Source organism: Bufo bufo, chromosome 9, assembly GCF_905171765.1.
Source record: "Bufo bufo chromosome 9, aBufBuf1.1, whole genome shotgun sequence".
Lineage (NCBI taxonomy): Eukaryota > Metazoa > Chordata > Amphibia > Anura > Bufonidae > Bufo > Bufo bufo.
Genome location: NC_053397.1, coordinates 191666411 through 191686613, shown reverse-complemented (window position 1 = coordinate 191686613; position 20203 = coordinate 191666411). Strand labels below are relative to the sequence as shown.

General features: G+C 43.1%; 1 protein-coding gene across 4 annotated transcripts in view; it reads right to left on the bottom strand.

Annotated features, from left to right (window-relative positions):
* LOC120979751 (protein transport protein Sec16B-like) overlaps nt 1-20203 on the bottom strand; it is a 269654-nt gene that overhangs the window by 68257 nt on the left and 181194 nt on the right. For all 4 annotated transcript variants that reach the window (XM_040408708.1, XM_040408707.1, XM_040408709.1 and 1 more), the window contains 2 exons: nt 18471-18557; nt 17726-17959 (listed from right to left, as the gene is read on the bottom strand). In XM_040408708.1, the coding sequence (XP_040264642.1) occupies nt 17726-17959; nt 18471-18557 (321 nt within the window). The remainder of the gene's footprint in view (nt 1-17725; nt 17960-18470; nt 18558-20203) is intronic.

Here is a 20203-nt window from a genome sequence, read left to right as displayed (position 1 = left end):
TTTATAGGGCAGGGCAGCTGTAACCATCACCTCCAATCTCATCCTATTGTTTGGACTCCAGTTGTCTGACACCTCACTCCAATTAGCTCTTGGAGATGTCATTAGTCTAGGGGTTCACATACTTTTTCCACCTGCACTGTGAATGTTTACATGGTGTGTTCAATAAAAACATGGTAACATTTAATTCTTTGTGTGTTATTAGTTTAAGCAGACTGTGATTGTCTATTGTTGTGACTTAGATGAAGATCAGATCACATTTTATGACCAATTTGTGCAGAAATCCATATCATTCCAAAGGGTTCACATACTTTTTCTTGCAACTGTATTTGTTAACAGTGGCGCAGGGGTTAATCTTATTGATTATCAATTTGTTTAGAGTCATGGTTTTATAACTGGAATAGATCAGGATACACTTAAGGCGCAAAATACACCAGCCAGGACACTCGCATGAAGAGTAAAAATCTACTCTTCATGCGAGTGTCCTGGCTGGTGTATTTTGCGCCTTAAGTGTATCCTGATTTATTCCTACTATAATGTCCTTGGAGAGGATTGGGCATCCTCTCCGGAACCTTTGGATACTATGGCAGCACTAACCGACAACACGTGTTCGCACGAATTTACTAAACCCACAGTAGAGTTGTGCCTATTGATAGCACAACTCTGTAAGGTGAGCCTCCATTTTTAAGTTCTATCAACCAGTCATACTTAACTGGAACATACTACCCTATGGTGTGCTTTATTTATGTTTTTCTAGCCACTGTACACCTATACACATAAATGGTTTTATAACTAGCGCATTAAACAAAGAGATATCAGTGTTTGCTATTGATTCCGCTCCTCTCTCGCAAAAAACTAACTCATATTGTGCAGGATATTAATTTTAGGGTGGGTGATTCTCATGTTGAATCCATTTCTTGTTTTGTTCTGAAGGGTTTGCCTGCTCCTCTGGTTCTGGGTTTACCATGGTTAATCAAACATAACCCTACCATTGATTGGCAAACTAGACAAATCAGTAATTGGAGTGATTTTTGTATGGACAACTGTCTTGCTGCATCTATTTCCGTGGTATCCTCTAAGGTCTTACCTCCGTTTCTACATGATTTTTCAGACGTATTCTTGGAGGGTGGAGAACAAGAGTTGCCCCCCCCATCGAGAGTATGATTGTCCGATCAATCTTATTCCCGGAGCTAAATTGTCAAAATCTCGGTTATATCATCTTTCCCAACCCGAAAGAGTAGCTATGCGAGAGTATATTGCCAAGAGTTTGACAAAAGGTCATATTAGACTATCTAAATCACCTTTGGCAGCGGGCTTCTTTTTTGTAAAGAAAAAAGAAGGGTCCCTTAGACTGTGTTTAGATTTCCGGGAACTGAATCTCATTACTGTCCATGACCCTTATCCGTTTCCCTTGATTCCGGATCTATTTGATCTGATTGTCGGTGCCAAGGTGTTTTCTAAGTTGGATTTAAGAGGGGCTTATAATCTGATCAGAATCAAGGAAGGGGATGAATGGAAGACGGCCTTCAACACCCCTGAGGGTCACTTTGAAAACATGGTTATGCGCTTTGGTTTGACTAATGCCCCGGCAGTCTTCCAGCACTTTATCAATGAAATTTTTTATTATTTGGTGGGGAGGTTCGTTGTACAGTCCTGATCAAAAGTTTAAGACCACTTGAAAAATGGCAAAAAATCATATTTTACATTGTTGGATCTTAACAAGGTTCCAAGTAGAGCTTCAACATGCAACAAGAAGAAATGAGAGTGAGACAAAACATTTTTTGAGCATTCAATTAATTGAAAATAACGATTAAACTGAAACAGGCTGTTTTTTAGCTGATCCAAATTTTAGGACCACATGCCTTTAAAAGGCCAAATCTGTGCAAAGATGTGGATTCATTGTTATTTTCTATCAGGTAGTCACACGTTGTGATGGCAAAGGCAAAAAAACTCTCCCTTTTTGAATGTTGTCGGGTTGTTGAACTGCATAAGCAGGGTCTCTCACAGCATGCCATCGCTGCTGAGGTGGGGCGCAGTAAGACAGTAATTTGGAATTTCTTAAATGATCTTAAGGGGTTATGGAACAAAAAAGTGGAAAACCCAAAAATATTTCATCAGCACTGAGCCGGACTTCAAAAACAAAAAACGTCTTTAAAGACCTCGTCTCCTTGAACGCCACAGAACTGCTCGTTTGGACCAAACATGGGACATTCAAAGGTGGAAGAAAGTTTTATTCTCTGATGAAAAAAAATATAACCTTGATGGTCCTGATGGTTTCCAACGTTACTGGCATGACAAGCAGATCCCACCTGAGATGTTTTCTACACGCCACAGTGGAGGGGGCGCCATAATGGTCTGGGGTGCTTTTTCCTTCAGTGGAACAATGGAGCTTCAGGAAGTGCAGGGGCGTCAAATGGCCGCTGGCTATGTCCAGATGTTGCAGAGAGCATTCCTCATGACTGAGGGCCCTCGTTTGTGTGGTAACGACTGGGTTTTTCAACAGGACAACGCTACAGTACACAATGCCCGCAGGACAAGGGACTTCTTCCAGGAGAATATCATCACTCTTTTGGCCCATCCTGCGTGTTCCCCTGATCTAAATTTAATTGAGAACCTTTGGGGATGGATGGCAAGGAAAGTTTACAAAAATGGACAACAGTTCCAGACAGTAGATGGCCTTCGTGCGGCCGTCTTCACCACTTGGAGAAATGTTCCCACTCACCTCATGGAAACGCTTGCATCAAGCATGCCGAAACGAATTTTTGAAGTGATAAACAATAACGGCGGAGCTACTCATTGCTGAGTTCATGTTTGGAAGTTGGATTTCTGTTTTGGGGGGGTTTAGTTTTTTTTTGGAGGTGTGGTCCTAAACTTTTGATCAGCTGAAAAACAGCCTGTTTCAGTTTATTCGTTGTTTTCATTAAATTGTTGCCTGTTGAAGCTCTACTTGGAACCTTGTTAACCACCTCAGCCCCTATAGCTTAAACACCCTTAAAGACCAGGCCACTTTTTACACTTCTGACCTACACTACTTTCACCGTTTATTGCTCAGTCATGCAACTTACCACCCAAATGAATTTTACCTCCTTTTCTTCTCACTAATAGAGCTTTCATTTGGTGGTATTTCATTGCTGCTGACATTTTTACTTTTTTTGTTATTAATCTAAATTTAACTATTTTTTTGCAAAAAAATGACATTTTTCACTTTCAGTTGTAAAATTTTGCAAAAAAAACGACATCCATATATAAATTTTGCTCTAAATTTATTGTTATACATGTCTTTGATAAAAAAAAAAATGTTTGGGTAAAAAAAAAAATGGTTTGGGTAAAAGTTATAGCGTTTACAAACTATGGTACAAAAATGTGAATTTCCGCTTTTTGAAGCAGCTCTGACTTTCTGAGCACCTGTCATGTTTCCTGAGGTTCTACAATGCCCAGACAGTACAAACACCCCACAAATGACCCCATTTCGGAAAGTAGACACCCTAAGGTATTCGCTGATGGGCATAGTGAGTTCATAGAACTTTTTATTTTTTGTCACAAGTTAGCGGAAAATTATGATTTTTTTTATATTTTTTCTTTTCTTACAAAGTCTCATATTCCACTAACTTGTGACAAAAAATAAAAAGTTCTATCAACTCACTATGCCCATCAGCGAATACCTTTGGGTGTCTTCTTTCCAAAATGGGGTCACTTGTGGGGTAGTTATACTGCCCTGGCATTCTAGGGGCCCAAATGTGTGGTAAGGAGTTTGAAATCAAATTCTGTAAAAAATGACCGGTGAAATCCGAAAGGTGCTCTTTGGAATGTGGGCCCCTTTGCCCACCTAGGCTGCAAAAAAGTGTCACACATGTGGTATCTCCGTATTCAGGAGAAGTTGGGGAATGTGTTTTGGGGTGTCATTTTACATATACCCATGCTGGGTGAGATAAATATCTTGGTCAAATGCCAACTTTGTATAAAAAAAATGGGAAAAGTTGTCTTTTGCCAAGATATTTCTCTCACCCAGCATGGGTATATGTAAAATGACACCCCAAAACACATTCCCCAACTTCTCCTGAATACGGAGATACCACATGTGTGACACTTTTTTGCAGCCTAGGTGGGCAAAGGGGCCCACATTCCAAAGAGCACCTTACGGATTTCACCGTTCATTTTTTACAGAATTTGATTTCAAACTCCTTACCACACATTTGGGCCCCTAGAATGCCAGGGCAATATAACTACCCCACAAGTGACCCCATTTTGGAAAGAAGACACCCCAAGGTATTCGCTGATGGGCATAGTGAGTTCATGGAAGTTTTTATTTTTTGTCACAAGTTAGTGTAATATGAGACTTTGTAAGGGAAAAAAAATAAAAAAAATCATCATTTTCCACTAACTTGTGACAAAAAATAAAAAATTCTAGGAACTCGCCATGCCCCTCACGGAATACCTTGGGGTGTCTTCTTTCCAAAATGGGGTCACTTGTGGGGTAGTTATACTGCCCTGGCATTCTAGGGGCCCAAATGTGTGGTAAGGAGTTTGAAATCAAATTCTGTAAAAAATGGCCAGTGAAATCCGAAAGGTGCTCTTTGGAATGTGGGCCCCTTTGCCCACCTAGGCTGCAAAAAAGTGTCACACATGTGGTATCTCCGTATTCAGGAGAAGTTGGGGAATGTGTTTTGGGGTGTCATTTTACATATACCCATGCTGGGTGAGATAAATATCTTGGTCAAATGCCAACTTTGTATAAACAAATGGGAAAAGTTGTCTTTTGCCAAGATATTTCTCTCACCCAGCATGGGTATATGTAAAATGACACCCCAAAACACATTCCCCAACTTCTCCTGAATACGGAGATACCACATGTGTGACACTTTTTTGCAGCCTAGGTGGGCAAAGGGGCCCACATTCCAAAGAGCACCTTACGGATTTCACTGTTCATTTTTTACAGAATTTGATTTCAAACTCCTTACCACACATTTGGGCCCCTAGAATGCCAGGGCAATATAACTACCCCACAAGTGACCCCATTTTGGAAAGAAGACACCCCAAGGTATTCGCTGATGGGCATAGTGAGTTCATGGAAGTTTTTATTTTTTGTCACAAGTTAGTGGAATATGAGACTTTGTAAGGAAAAAAAATAAAAATAATAATTCATCATTTTCCACTAACTTGTGACAAAAAATATAAAATTCTAGGAACTCGCCATGCCCCTCACGGAATACCTTGGGGTGTCTTCTTTCCAAAATGGGGTCACTTGTGGGGTAGTTATACTGCCCTGGCATTTTCCAGGGGCCCTAATGTGTGGTAAGTAGGTAAATGACCTGTGAAATCCTAAAGGTGCTCTTTGGAATGTGGGCCCCTTTGCCCACCTAGGCTGCAAAAAAGTGTCACACATGTGGTATCGCCGTATTCAGGAGAAGTTGGGCAATGTGTTTTGGGGTGTCTTTTTACATATACGCATGCTGGGTGAGAGAAATATCTCGGCAAAAGACAACTTTTCCCATTTCTTTATACAAAGTTGGCATTTGACCAAGATATTTATCTCACCCAGCATGGGTATATGTAAAATGACACCCCAAAACACATTGCCCAACTTCTCCTGAGTACGGCGATACCAGATGTGTGACACTTTTTTGCAGCCTAGATGCGTAAAGGGGCCCACATTCCTTTTATGAGGGCATTTTTAGACATTTGGATCCCAGACTTCTTCTCACGCTTTAGGGCCCCTTAAATGCCAGGGCAGTATAAATACCCCCCACATGTGACCTCATTTTGGAAAGAAGACACCCCAAGGTATTCAATGAGGGGCATGGCGAGTTCATAGAATTTTTTTTTTTTTGGCACAAGTTAGAGGAAATTGATTTTATTTATTTTTTTCTCACAAAGTCTCCCTTTCCGCTAACTTGGGACAAAAATTTCAATCTTTCATGGACTCAATATGCCCCTCACGGAATACCTGGGGGTGTCTTCTTTCCGAAATGGGGTCACTTGTTGGGTATTCATACTGCCCTGGCATTCTAGGGGCCCTAAAGCGGCGTGAGAAGAAGTCTGGAATATACAGTCATGTGAAAAAATTAGGACACCCTTTGAAAGCATGTGGTTTTTTGTAACATTTTTAATAAATGGTTATTTCATCTCCGTTTCAACAATACAGAGAGATTAAAGTAATCCAACTAAACAAAGAAAACTGAAGAAAAGTCTTTTCAAGATCTTCTGTAAATGTCATTCTACAAAAATGCCTATTCTAACTGAGGAAAAAGATAGGACACCCTCACATGTATTCCCTCTTAAATTGGCTCAGATCTCACACAGGTATATCACACCAGGTGCACATAATTAGTAGATCGTTACTCTGCATGTTGAATGAGGCTTGCCCTATTTAAACCTCAGACATTTAGTTTGGTGTGCTCCTGACTGTTGAAGTGAGAGTGAGCACCATGGTGAGAGCAAAAGAGCTGTCAGAGGACTTCAGAAAAAAGATTGTAGCAGCCTATGAGTCTGGGAAGGGATTTAAAAAGATCTCAAAAGATTTTGAAATCAGCCATTCCACTGTCCGGAAGATAGTCTACAAGTGGAGGGCTTTCAAAACAACTGCCAACATGCCCAGGACTGGTCGCCCCAGCAAGTTCACCCCAAGAGCAGACCGCAAGATGCTAAAAGAGGTATCCAAAAACCCTAAAGTGTCATCTCGAGAACTACAGCAGGCTCTGGCTACTGTTGATGTAGAAGTACATGCCTCTACAATCAGAAAGAGACTGTACAAGTTTAACTTGCATGGGAGGTGTGCAAGGAGGAAACCTTTGCTTTCCAAGAGAAACATCGAGGCCAGACTGACATTTGCCAGCGATAAAGTTGACAAAGACCAGGACTTCTGGAATAATGTTCTTTGGACAGATGAGTCCAAAATTGAATTATTTGGACACAACAGCAGAGGACATGTTTGGCGTAAACCAAACACAGCATTCCAAGAAAAGAACCTCATACCAACTGTGAAGCATGGAGGTGGAAGTGTCATGGTTTGGGGCTGCTTTGCTGCAGCAGGACCTGGTCAGCTCACCATCATAGAATCCACGATGAATTCTACTGTGTATCAGAAGGTGCTTGAAGAACATGTGAGACCATCAGTTAGAAAATTAAAGCTGAAGCGGAACTGGACCATGCAACATGACAATGACCCAAAACATACTAGTAAATCAACCAAAGATTGGCTGAAAAAGAAGAAATGGAGAGTCCTGGAATGGCCAAGTCAAAGTCCAGATTTGAATCCCATTGAGATGCTGTGGGGTGACTTGAAAAGGGCTGTACGTGCAAGAAACCCCTCAAACATCTCACAGCTGAAAAAGTTCTGCATTGAGGAGTGGGGTAAAATTTCCTCAGACCGATGTCGAAGACTGGTAGATGGCTACAAGAACCGTCTCACTGCAGTTATTTCAGTCAAAGGAGGTAACACTCGCTATTAGGGGCAAGGGTGTCCTATCTTTTTCCTCAGTTAGAATAGGCATTTTTGTAGAATGACATTTACAGAAGATCTTGAAAAGACTTTTCTTCAGTTTTCTTTGTTTAGTCGGATTACTTTAATCTCTCTGTATTGTTGAAACGGAGATGAAATAACCATTTATTAAAAATGTTACAAAAAACCACATGCTTTCAAAGGTTGTCCTAATTTTTTCACAAGACTGTAAATGTCTAAAAAATTTTACGCATTTGGATTCCGTGAGGGGTATGGTGAGTTCATGTGAGATTTTATTTTTTGACACAAGTTAGTGGAATATGAGACTTTGTAAGAAAAAAAAAAATAATTTCCGCTAACTTGGGCCAAAAAAATGTCTGAATGGAGCCTTACAGAGGAGTGATCAATGACAGGGGGATGATCAATGACAGGGGGGTGATCAATGACAGGGGGGTGACCAGGGAGTCTATATGGGGTGATCACCCCCCTGTCATTGATTACCCCCCTATAAGGCTCCATTCAGACGTCCGTATGTGTTTTGCGGATCTGATCCATGTATCCGTAGAAATCATACGGACATCTGAATGCAGCCTGACAGGGGGGGGTGATCAATGACAGGGGGGGTGATCAATGACAGGGGGGTGATCAGGGAGTCTATATGGGGTGATCACCACAGTCATTGATCACGCCCCTGTAAGGCTCCATTCAGACGTCCGTATGCGTTTTGCGGATCCGATCCATCTATCAGTGGATCCGTAAAAATCATGCGGACATCTGAATGGAGCTTTACAGGGGGGTGATCAATGACAGGGGGGTAATCAATGACAGGGGGGTAATCAGGGAGTCTATATGGGGTGATCAGTGGTTGATAAGGGGTTAATAAGTGACAGGGGGGTGTAGTGTAGTGTAGTGGTGTTTGGTGCTACTTTACTGAGCTACCTGTGTCCTCTGGTGGTCGATCCAAACAAAGGGGACCACCAGAGGACCAGGTAGCAGGTATATTAGACGCTGTTATCAAAACAGCGTCTAATATACCTGTTAGGGGTTAAAAAAAATCACATCTCCAGCCTGCCAGCGAACGATCGCCGCAGGCAGGCTGGAGATCCACTCTATTACCTTCCGATCCTGTGAACGCGCGCGCCTGTGTGTGCGCGTTCACAGGGAATCTCGCGTCTCGCGAGAGGACGCGCCGGCGCGTCCACCCAGTAGAGCAGGGCCGCCGCAAAGACGCAATCCTGCGTACGGCGGTCCTGAGGAGGTTAAGATCCAGCCATGCTAAATATGATTTCTTGCCATTTTTCAAGTAGTTCCGTGATCTGTGTCAGTTTTTTCTTCCGTGGGTCTTCCTTGATTTTTGGAGGATCCACGGACATGAAGGAAAGTAAAAAAAGTCGTTTTGGTGTCCGCCTGGCCGTGCGGAGCCAAACGGATCCGTCCTGACTTACATTGCAAGTCAATGGGGACGGATCCGTTTGACATTGACACAATATGGTGCAATTGCAAACGGATCCGTCCCCCATTGACTTTCAATGTAAAGTCAGGAGTCCCTATTATACCATCGGATCAGAGTTTTCTCCAATCCGATGGTATATTTTAACTTGAAGTGTCCCCATCACCATGGGAACGCCTCTATGTTAAAATATACCATCGGATTTGAGCTATATATTGTGAAAACTCAGATCCGACAGTATATTCTAACACAGAGGCGTTCCCATAGTGATGGGGGCGCTTCAAGTTAGAATATACTAAGAACTGTGTACATGACTGCCCCCTGCTGCCTGGCAGCACCCGATCTCTTACAGGGGGCTGTGATCCGCACAATTAACCCCTCAGGTGCCGCACCTGAGGGGTTAATTGTGCGTATCATAGCCCCCTGTAAGAGATCAGGTGCTGCCAGGTAGGAGGGTGCAGACCCCCCTCCCTCCCCAGTTTTAAATTCATTGGTGGCCAGTGCGGCCCCCCCTCCCTCCCTCCTCTGTATTTAATAAATTGGTCGCCAGTGCGGCCCCCCCTCCCTCCCTCCCCTGTATTTAATGAATTGGTGGCCAGTGCGGCCTCCCCTCTCCCCCCTCCTAATTAAAATCCCCCCCCCATCATTGGTGGCAGCCGTTCTGCACTGATGTGTTATTGAGGGGCTGCACCCCACCTTATGCCCCCACACACAGCTGCTGGGGGGTGGACATACAACGAGGGGGTTTGGAGCAGCCGAATTCTCAGAACTGAATAGGACAATGGGAAACAGCCAAGGTTCAGGTGGTTCACAATTTTCTGCTTGAAAGGCTTTATAAAAGCCACGCTGAATATTTAATAGGGACCTACACCCAGGATCTGCCGCCTGCGAGCCCGTCACCCAGTGTGACCTGCTGGCTGACATCAGGCTTCACAAATGAATAGGAGGCGGCAGAGGACACAGGGTTCAGGCACGGCCATTACTGCTTTGTGTCCACGACCAGTCTGTGACTACCCCTAACATACAGGGTCACTGGTCTTCAAGGAACTGTCCATTCTCACATGACTGAAGGTAAACCAGGGTCAATTCTTCAAGGAACGGTCCATTCTTCCATGACTGAAGGTGAACCACTGCGTAATGAGAGTTCCAATCGGAGTCCCAGTTTAATCGCTGGGACTCCGATCGGTAACCATGGCAACCAGGACGCTACTGCAGTCCTGGCTGCCACGGTTACTTAGCAATTTTAGAAGCATTATACTTACCTGCGAAGTCTGTGACTGGCCGGGCGCTCCTCCTACTGGTAAGTGAAAGGTCTGTGTGGCGCATTGCTTATAGCACAGACCTGTCACTTACCAGTAGGAGGAGCGCCCGTCCGGTCACAGACATCGCAGGTAAGTATAATGCTTCTAAAATTGCTAAGTAACCATGGCAGCCAGAGGGAGGGGGGCCGCACTGGCCACCAATGAGTTAAATACAGGGGAGGGAGGGGGGCCGCACTGGCCACCAATGAGTTAAATACAGGGGAGGGAGGGGGGCCGCACTAGCCCCCAATGAGTTAAATACAGGGGAGGGAGGGGGGCCGCACTAGCCACCAATGAATTTAAAACTGGGGAGGGAGGGGGGTTTGCCCCCTCCTGCCTGGCAGCACCTGATCTCTTACAGGGGGCTATGATACGCACAATTAACCCCTCAGGTGCGGCACCTGAGGGGTTAATTGTGCGGATCACAGCCCCCTGTAAGAGATCGGGTGCTGCCAGGCAGCAGGGGGCAGTCATGTACACAGTTCTTAGTATATTATAACTTGAAGCGTCCCCATCACTATGGGAACGCCTCTGTGTTAGAATATACTGTCGGATCTGAGTTTTCATGAAGTTAAAACTCAGATCTAAAAAGCTTTTATGCAGACGGATCAGCGGATCCGTCTGTGTGAAAGTAGCCTATGGACGCGGATGACAATCTTGTGTGCATCCGTGTTTTTTCACGGTCCCATTGACTTGAATGAGTCCGTGAACCGTTGTCCGTCAAAAAAATAGGACAGGTCATATTTTTTTTGACGGACAGGAAACACGAAACGGGGACGCGGATGAAAAAAGTCAATGAGTCCGCAGAAAATCACGGAAAACGGAACAACGGACACGGATGCACACAACGGTCGTGTGCATGAGGCCTAAGTTGGAGAGATGTGTATTTGGTGTCCAGGAGCTGCAGTTTCTGGGTTACTTACTTTCTGCCTCAGGTTTTCGCATGGATCCCGAAAAGGTCCGTGTGGTACTGGAATGGGACCGGCCAGAGAATCAGAAAGCTCTGATGCGGTTTTGGGGATTTACTAAATACTACAGAAAGTTCATCCTGAATTATTCCACGGTTGTCAAACCTTTGACTGATATGACTAGGAAGGGTGCTGACTTCTCTGTCTGGTCGGAAGAGGCATTACAGGCTTTTTCCACCATAAAAGAATGTTTTGCTTCCGCTCCCATTCTGACGCAACCCGATGTGTCTCAACCCTTCATTGTGGAGGTTGACGCATCAGAAGTGGGAGTCAGAGCAGTTTTGTCGCAGGGTCCCTCTCCTAGCAAATGGCGCCCGTGTGCTTTTTCTCAAAGGAACTCTCTGCTTCCGAAAGAAATTATGATGTTGGGAATAGAGAGTTGCTGGCCATCAAATTGGCCTTTCTGGAATGGCATCATTGGCTAGAAGGAGCGATTCATCCGATTACGGTAATTACTGACCATAAGAATCTGGCTTACCTGCAATCAGCAAAGCGTCTGAACCCTAGGCAGGTCAGGTGGTCATTATTTTTTACCAGATTTAATTTTGTGGTTACTTATCGTCCTGGGATCAAAAACGTCAAAGCAGATGCTTTGTCACGTACAGTAGCTTTTCTGGGGGGAGGGAGAGATTCGGAGGATCCCGCTCTGATTTTGGCTGAAGGGGGGGTGGTCTCCGCTCTTTATCCTGAGCTGGAGGCGGAAGTGTTGGGGGCTCAAGGTGATTCCTGTCCTCCAGGGAAGTTGTTTGTTCCTTCAGAACTGCGACACAAGGTGTTCAAGGAACATCATGATACTGTCCTTGCGGGACACCCTTGGGGTAGATCCACAGTGGATCTTATTTCCTGGAGATTCTGGTGGCCAGGTTTGTGTAAATGTGTTGAGGGCTATGTAGCAGCTTGTGAGACCTGTGCACGCGCTAAGGTGGCTCACACTCGGCCATCAGGATCTTTTCTTCCTTTGTCCATTCCTTGGACGCATTTGTCCATGGACTTCATCACTGATTTACCAAGTTCCTCTGGGAAGACTGTGATTTTGGTGGTGGTGGACCGCTTCAGTAAGATGGCTCACTTTGTACCATTATCTGGATTGCCCAATGCTAAAACTCTCGCTCAGATGTTTATTGATAACATCGTGAAATTACACGGCATGTCCTCTGATGTGGTGTCTAATAGGGGGACGCAATTTGTTTCCAGGTTTCGGCACCATCACACCCAAAACAGCAAAACAAACACCTGCCTGTCTGGGCTCTAACTAATACATAGTACTTTTCCCTGACTTACCTCTAATCACAGCTTATAGACAGGGTCTCAGGCTCCAAGCCCTAGCAGGTCTGCTCACCAAACACAAGTCCATACGGGCAGGAGATCCGGCTACACGTAGCCCCTCAGCCATCCTGGCTGAGACCACCCAGTGCCTCTGTAGGCCTCTGATTCCAAGTTTTCTCTTCCCCAGACTGACACACTGAGGGTGGGTTTTATTCCTCCTTGATTACAGCAGGCCTCACCTGTGATGACCTCAGGCTAGGGGAAAACCTGCCGTGGAATGGGGGGTGGACTGGGAAGGTCCCAATACTAAACCTACCTTCCCAGTCTAAATAAAATCCAGCCCTTGTACTCCAACAAAAAAATTGCTCCAGCAACTATGTTTGCTGAAGCCAGCGCCATCCTCCTGGATTTTACTCATCTCACCCAGTTGAGGAATCTGGGTGAAAGGGACTTTTACTGTACATATCGCCAAAACATATAACAGTGTGCTGCCGTAATTTGTTTGCTAAGTGGCAAGAGCTTTATTGTGCCAGCGGTCTCAAGCAGGTATCCTCTGTATATATCAGCATTTCTCATGCATATTCAGGTTACTACTATGGGAATAACCGCAATTGTCAACATTCAAGGGTCATTACTCAATACATACAATGCCCTGATCAGAGTTGTGTATTTGCTCCTTTGTTCTCTCACAAATATTTCCTGTTCCATTGTTTGCTGTCGTATCAGAAAGACAAACAAAAAATGTTAATTGTTATTGAATTCTTTGTCATGAAAACATTTGTTGCTCGTCTTAATGGCAGCGCCCTGGCCCTTGTGTGTACTTCATCGGTTTGTCTCCTACAGGGAATGCCGTCTACAATAACCTCACAAAAATTACGGGTACGCCATCTACAATAACCTCACAAAAATTATTAATCAGTAAATGAGAGCACATAAGAAACTAAGATCAGTAACTCACAAAGAAAGTAACAGGACTCGTAACTATTTCATAAAATTTATATCCAATTTTATTAAAGGTATATAATAATTAGAGTTGAGCGAATCGAATCCAATAAAGTGGAATTTAATCCGAATTTCAGGATACGTTTGATTCGCGGCAAAACCGAATTTCCTCATGCTTCGTGGTAGCAAATTGATTTAACCTGAAATAGCTTATACTTACCTCCTCTATTTGCTTGATTGAAGATCTCGGCCGAAATCCCGTGCGTGGTGACGTCATATGTCACCACGCCGGCCGGCGTGACGACGTCATCTCATGCCGCGTGAGATTTCATGCCAGATCTTCAAGCAAGATGGTGGCAGCCGGTCCGTTGCAAGCAAATGGAGGTGGTAAGTATGATGAAAATTTTTTTCTGTTAATTTTACACAGTTTTTACTCTCAGATGCCGCAATCATGTATGAACACGGCATCTGAGGGAGCTCCCTGTCATTTCACCCGCTACTTACAAAGAAATGAGCTTCATGACAAAGTTATTAGTCACAAAGTGATTTTTTTTGTAAAATTCGGCGAAGCAACCAAATTGAATTTAAATGGAATTCGCTCAACTCTAATAATAATCTATAAATTGACAAAATAGATTAAATAGGAGAGAACAAGATGGGGTGGATAAAAACTCAAAAAAAATGAAATATAGCTGGGGTCAGTATATTTCAACAGTCTCAAAAGTGTGCCAGTGCCAAGTCACGGCACGTTTTCCACTCGGATTACTCCAGTTATAACAAATCCAGTGAAATTTGTTAAACAGTACCCAAACCGTATTTACACATTTCCAATGGGGAAAAAGCAACTAGGCTATATAATAAATGACACATAAAGGTAAAAGGGGTCATTTATTATATTTATTATTGGGTTACTTTCACACTTGCGGCAGTGTGATCCGGCGGGCAGTTCCGTCGTCGGAACTGCCCGCCGGATCCACCCATTTGGATGTGACTGAAAGCATTTGTGAGACAGATCCGGATGCAGATCCGTCTCACAAATGCATTGCAAGAACGGATCCGTCTCTCCGCTTGTCATGCGGACAGACGGATCCGTCTTGTATTTTTTTCAAATTTTTACCGGTCTGCGCATGCGCAGGCCGGACGGATCTGGCATTTCGGTATTTTGAATGCCGGATCCGGCACTAATACATTCCTATGGGGAAAAATGCCGGCATTCAGGCAAGTATTCAGTTTTTTTCGCCGAAGATAAAACCGTAGCATGCTACAGTTTTATCTTTTGCCTGATCAGTCAAAACGACGGAACAGATCCTGATGCATCCTGAACGGATTACTCTCCATTCAGAATGCATGGGGATATGCCTGATCAGTTATTTTCCGGTATAGAGCCCCTAGGACGAAACTCAGTGCCGGAAAATAAAAACGCTAGTGTGAAAGTACCCTTAGGCGTATTTCTGGCGCAGATTGGTGTGCAAAGGTTATTTGTGTCGCAATCTGTGACTTTTCCCCGCTCACGGCAGGTCTAGAAAAGTGGGCATGATGTGGGCAGGAAAGGGCAGGTCAGTCTCATTCTACGCCTGTTTAAGCCAGTAAGGAAGCAGTCTTCCATTTAGACTGGCGCTGGATGAGCTGAAGTTATGTAGAGGCCGGGGCCTCTTCATAACTTTGGCGGATCCACTGCCAGCTATAGCAGTCAAAACGCCGGTCCTAATAAATGAACTCCAAAGTGTCTAAATGCTGATTTACATACCCTGTAACATGGCTGAGCCTGTTACAATATACACTGCCCCTAGTGCAAGCACCTCAACGCACGTTTCACCTCAAAAAGGCCTCGTCCTGTACTCCTTAACCCCTTCCCAACCACCATATGGTGATATACGTCGGCGATCGAGACTTTAAAGATAGTGCCCGTCCTTAATCCCATACGGAAAAAAAAGTCAAAATGGCCGATTCGTCATTTTTTGGTCGCTTCTCCTCCCACAATTTTTTTTATAAAAAGTGATCAAAAAGTCGTACACACCCAAAAATGGTATTACTGAAAAGTACAGATTGCCCCGCAAAAAATCTTCACATAGCTTCACCTAAATACAAAAAAGTTTTAGGGGTCAGAATATGGAGACTAAAAAAAATATATTTTATTTTTCAAGATTTTTATAATTTTTTTCAGTAAAAAAAAAAACACAATAAAAAATATACATATGTGGTATTGCCAGATTCGTACTGACCTGGAGAATAAAAGTTAACTAGTCAGTTTTATGATACAGGGAACGATGTAAAAACAAAACCCCAAAAAAACTGTTCTGGAATTGTTTTTTTTTTTCAATTTCACCCCATATATATATTTTTTCCCTGCTTCCCACCACATTGTATGCAAACATCAATAGTGGAAATTAGAAAGGGCATCTTGTCCTGCACTGCAAAAAAAAAAAAAAGCCCTCATACAGCTATGTGAGCAGAAAAATAAAAGAGTTATGACTTTGGGAGGGCTGGAGTTTAAAAATTAAAAAAATTTAAAATTGCCTGGTCATGAAACTAATTAATTTCACTGGATTTTTTATAACTGGAAAAATCTGAGTGGGTAACGTGCAGTAAATTGGCACTGGCGCACTTTTGAGACTGTTCAAATATACTCACCCCAGTTATTTTTCTGAATCAAATTTTCATCTAGCTGATCTTGTTCTCTCCTATTTTATCTATTTTGTCAATTTATGGATTATTTTTATATCTTTATTAAAATTGGATACTAATTTTATGAATTGGTTATGAGTTCCAGTACTTTCTTTGTGAGTTACTGTTCTACAGGTACACCGACAGTAGATAAATGCATGACTGGGTGGGAAAGGACAACCGCTGTTTATAATGTCTTCTGGAGAAATGTTTGCAGCTATGTTTCATGTGACATAGTCGTGCTTCCTGATATATGCAGGTCCATTTCATCTCCAAAGGAGGCATGTTTAGCTCCTACCATTAGAGAAGTATTACATTTTCACCTGCTGGCTTCTCCAACTATATTCATTTAATGGGTCAAGTTATTGGCTTATTAGTGGCAACCACCCAGTGTTATCTATCGCAATGAAAGTGAGTTTAGAAATAAGGAATGCATATCAATACCAATGTATCTGTCTAGTCCCATTCGACGCAGCTAAAACCAGCTCTCTGGTGCGGCTCTATGAAAGCGCACTGACGAGATAAAACGCTTCTTAGCAGGCAAATTGCACACAAACAACATGACTCTCAGACACCGGGGGACACTTGATTTGCACATCAGGAAGAACTCGGCTACATATTTGTAAAGTAGATAGCATTATGCATAATTCCTTGTAAATAATATAACGGTTTGTCTTCTATCAAGAATGTCAAAATTGAGTTCAGTCGTTCGCAAGTTATAGCTGTTTCTGGAAAAGCTGGATGGCAACCAACTTAGATATCCTACATTTCTGATGGTGAATCTGTGCAGTAATGCAGTGAAATTGAAGGGGAATATGTATATAATTAGGGTGGGGAGGATGATGGATAAGTAGGAACCTAAGACCTCTGTGGAACAAACTATGCAGTGATAAGACATGGCTGACAGAAGTGATGATGGCGGTCTGGTCGGAATGGGCAAGATGAGAAAAGAAAACATCTATATCAGAGATGTCACTGGATGTAAGAGGTATGTAGTGCTGTATTCTCCTGTATGTTTAGTAATGCGGAATGTAATTTAAGTAGTAATAGTCATCCATGGGTCTCTGTCATTCTGACAGGAAAATTGATACTGCACGCTGCACTATTCTTTCTGTGAAATCGAAGGGAACTGCTGACAGAAGCTTAGAACACAGCCTATGACAGAGACATGGGAATAGTCTTATTTTGTTTGACACTGTTCACACTGTTCTCTTCCTTGGGGGTACTTGGTTCAAACTTCTTTTCACTAGGGGGTACTTGGTGTGAAAATATTGAGAGACACTGTATTAGATGGCATACTTTATAACATTCGGAGTATGTAAGCACCAAACTCACTCAGGTCTGCCCACATATCGGCGGTTCTTACATAAGCCCCAAACATTTTTTGGCACAAGCCTTAATTTGCCAAAACTATCTCTGTAAATTAGGGACGGTCCCTGTGAATTTGGGACTGTTGGCAACTACGCAGCTGCCACAAGGAACACATAGCCTGTTCCACAATACAGTAAAAGTATCCAATAAAGCTGCCCTCAAGACAATTCTTTTAAAAATAAAAAATAAATAGCTACAACACTTAAAAGCAATGCAACACATCAATTCAACTGAGATTAAATGCACAAGGCATTCCCAAAACGGACAGCTTAAAATGTGTGCTGAAAAATCACTTAAACTGAAGATATAAACATGAGAACAGGAATACCTTTTTCCTGTGGCTCATCATAGGTTTTGTAGCCAGAGTATGGATCCATGATCGATACTGGTTGCTGAATACCCCATTCAAAATAGTTTTCACCCTGTGGCTCCACTGGTTGAGGATCTCTGTTCGGAGGTACCCAGCTGGTATCATAGACTCGCTCAGCTTCCATCTTTTGTAGACCACCTCTTGTGTCATGGTCTTGACTTACTGGTTGAACTTCATTTACAGGGGACACGTCTGAGAAGAGAAGAGAGATGGAACAAGGCACTGAAGGGAAGTGTAATCTGTTTAATGACTTGATTAAAGGTATTTTCCGAGAATTAAATATTGATAATCTATGCTCAGGAGAGGTGATCAATATTTGATCCTTGGGGGTGGGACTCCCAGCAGCTCAATCAATCAGCTGTTTGCAGAGGCTGTAGCATCCTGGGCTCTTTGTAGTAAAAAAAATCACAGCCCTGTACATTGTATAGTGTCTCTGCATGGCATTGCAGCTCAATACAATTCCCCATAGCAGCAGAAACTTCTTGTTACCAATGGATGTAATGTCATACACCAAATAAGAGGCCACAGTGCTCACCAGGACTCCATGGCCTCTTCAAACAGCCGGGAGCTGGATACCCACCAGTCAGATATTAATAACCTATCCTGAGGCTAGGTCATCCCCTTTAAATCACTGAAAGTAGTTGTAAAGACTGTTGTAGAAAATTTGATAGAAATTGAAAATTTATAAAAATTATTTATGTACCTTTTTTTGCAGAACTCTCACTCCCGAGGATGACAGATGACTCCCATTGATTTGCACACTTGGTGATCAGGCTGGTTGGAGGGGTCTCTGCAGTGGGCAAATGCAATCAATTATTCCCCAAGGCCGAATTCCATCGAAAAGGGGTTGACCAAAGTGGAAAACCCCTTGAAGTTCCACCTTTTCAGTCACTTCAAAGATTATATAACAGAAGACCAACTTTTTTTATACAATGCAAAATGCCATGGATGCATAAGCATGGTACTACCAAAGCAGGCCCTCCGCTACATGACAGTCTCTACTTGATCATTGGCTACTACTGAAAGGTCTTTGGGGGTAGCACTGTTGTATTTTTTTCAAGGTTCCACAAATTGATGAGGATAGGTCTGGAAAACCCCTTTAATTTCCTTCAATAACATGACATCTACACTGAAGAGCAAAAAGGTAACAATGTTTTGAACTTTTGACTTTCAGGCTCCATATCTCACTATCCACTACAGCTTCGAACGTGAGACTGGCATCATTTTATAGACAATCATCTTGGCTATATCATACATAAATTGGACATACAGTATGATTAGTTCTGCAGATTCTCGTCATGTAGCTGCATTTTTACTGTTTTGCTCCTAGTGGTGGAACAATCTTTTTCTTGTATACTACACATTACAACCTGTTCTCACATTCACAAATAGCTCAGTGAGTTATTAGGTTGATTCCCAAGCGAAAGGTCACTGATTCAAATGAAGGAGCAGCCATCAAGAAGATTTCCCAAGATAAGAGAAACAGCATCATCCAGCTCATCGATAGCAGCATCTCGGCCAAGAAAATTGCCAAGCTGCATCACGTGAGCGCCATGACATGTGGAAGAATATGAAATGAAGCCCGTCTAGAGTCAACAAGTTGGCTCATCACAAGGTCTATCGGGTCTGGCGTGAAAAATACAGCAGTGGGGGCGGCTCGTATGCTTCATAATAATGAGATCACAGACGTCCATGCAAGCACTGTGCAACGTACATTACACAAGTCTGAAATGGTAGCCAGAAAAAAGGTGAAGCCTCGACTCCAATGTTGTCATAAGAAGCGCTGGCTCAAGTTTGCAAAATAGTACGAGAGTAGAAGATTGGAAACAGGTGATTTGGAGCAATGAGATGAAAGTCAATAGACTGGGTTCTGATGGGTGCAAATGGGTCTGAAAAAAACAAGGGAAAAGGGGGCTAACAGATCGAGAAATTGAAGTAACTGTCAAGTTCGGTGCAGAAGGCCTGATGATATGGGGCTGTTTTGCAGCCAAAGGCATTGAATTCTTGACCAGGATCAAAGGTGGTCTCAATGCTGAGCTATATGTGAGTATCCTAAAAGATGAGTCACTTCATACACTCGAGTACTATAGGTAGAAAAGGAAGACGTAGTGTTACAGCAGGACAACAACCCGAAGCATACGTCGAGGTTGGCGAAGAAATGGTTCAATGACAATGAAGTAGAGGTGCTGGTTTGGCCCCCGCAGTCCCCTGACCTCCACCCAATTTAACACTTGTAGGTAGCGTTAAAGAAAAAGCTGTATTTGTACCCAAGTGAGTCGACCAATATGCACCAACAATGGGAACGTGTAGAAGAGACCTGGGAACAGATTTCGGTCGAGACATGCTTAAATCTGATCGAGAGCATGCCCACAAGGATTCATGCAGTGTTGAAAGCCAAAGGTGGATTAACAAAATACTAACACAATATTAAAATTA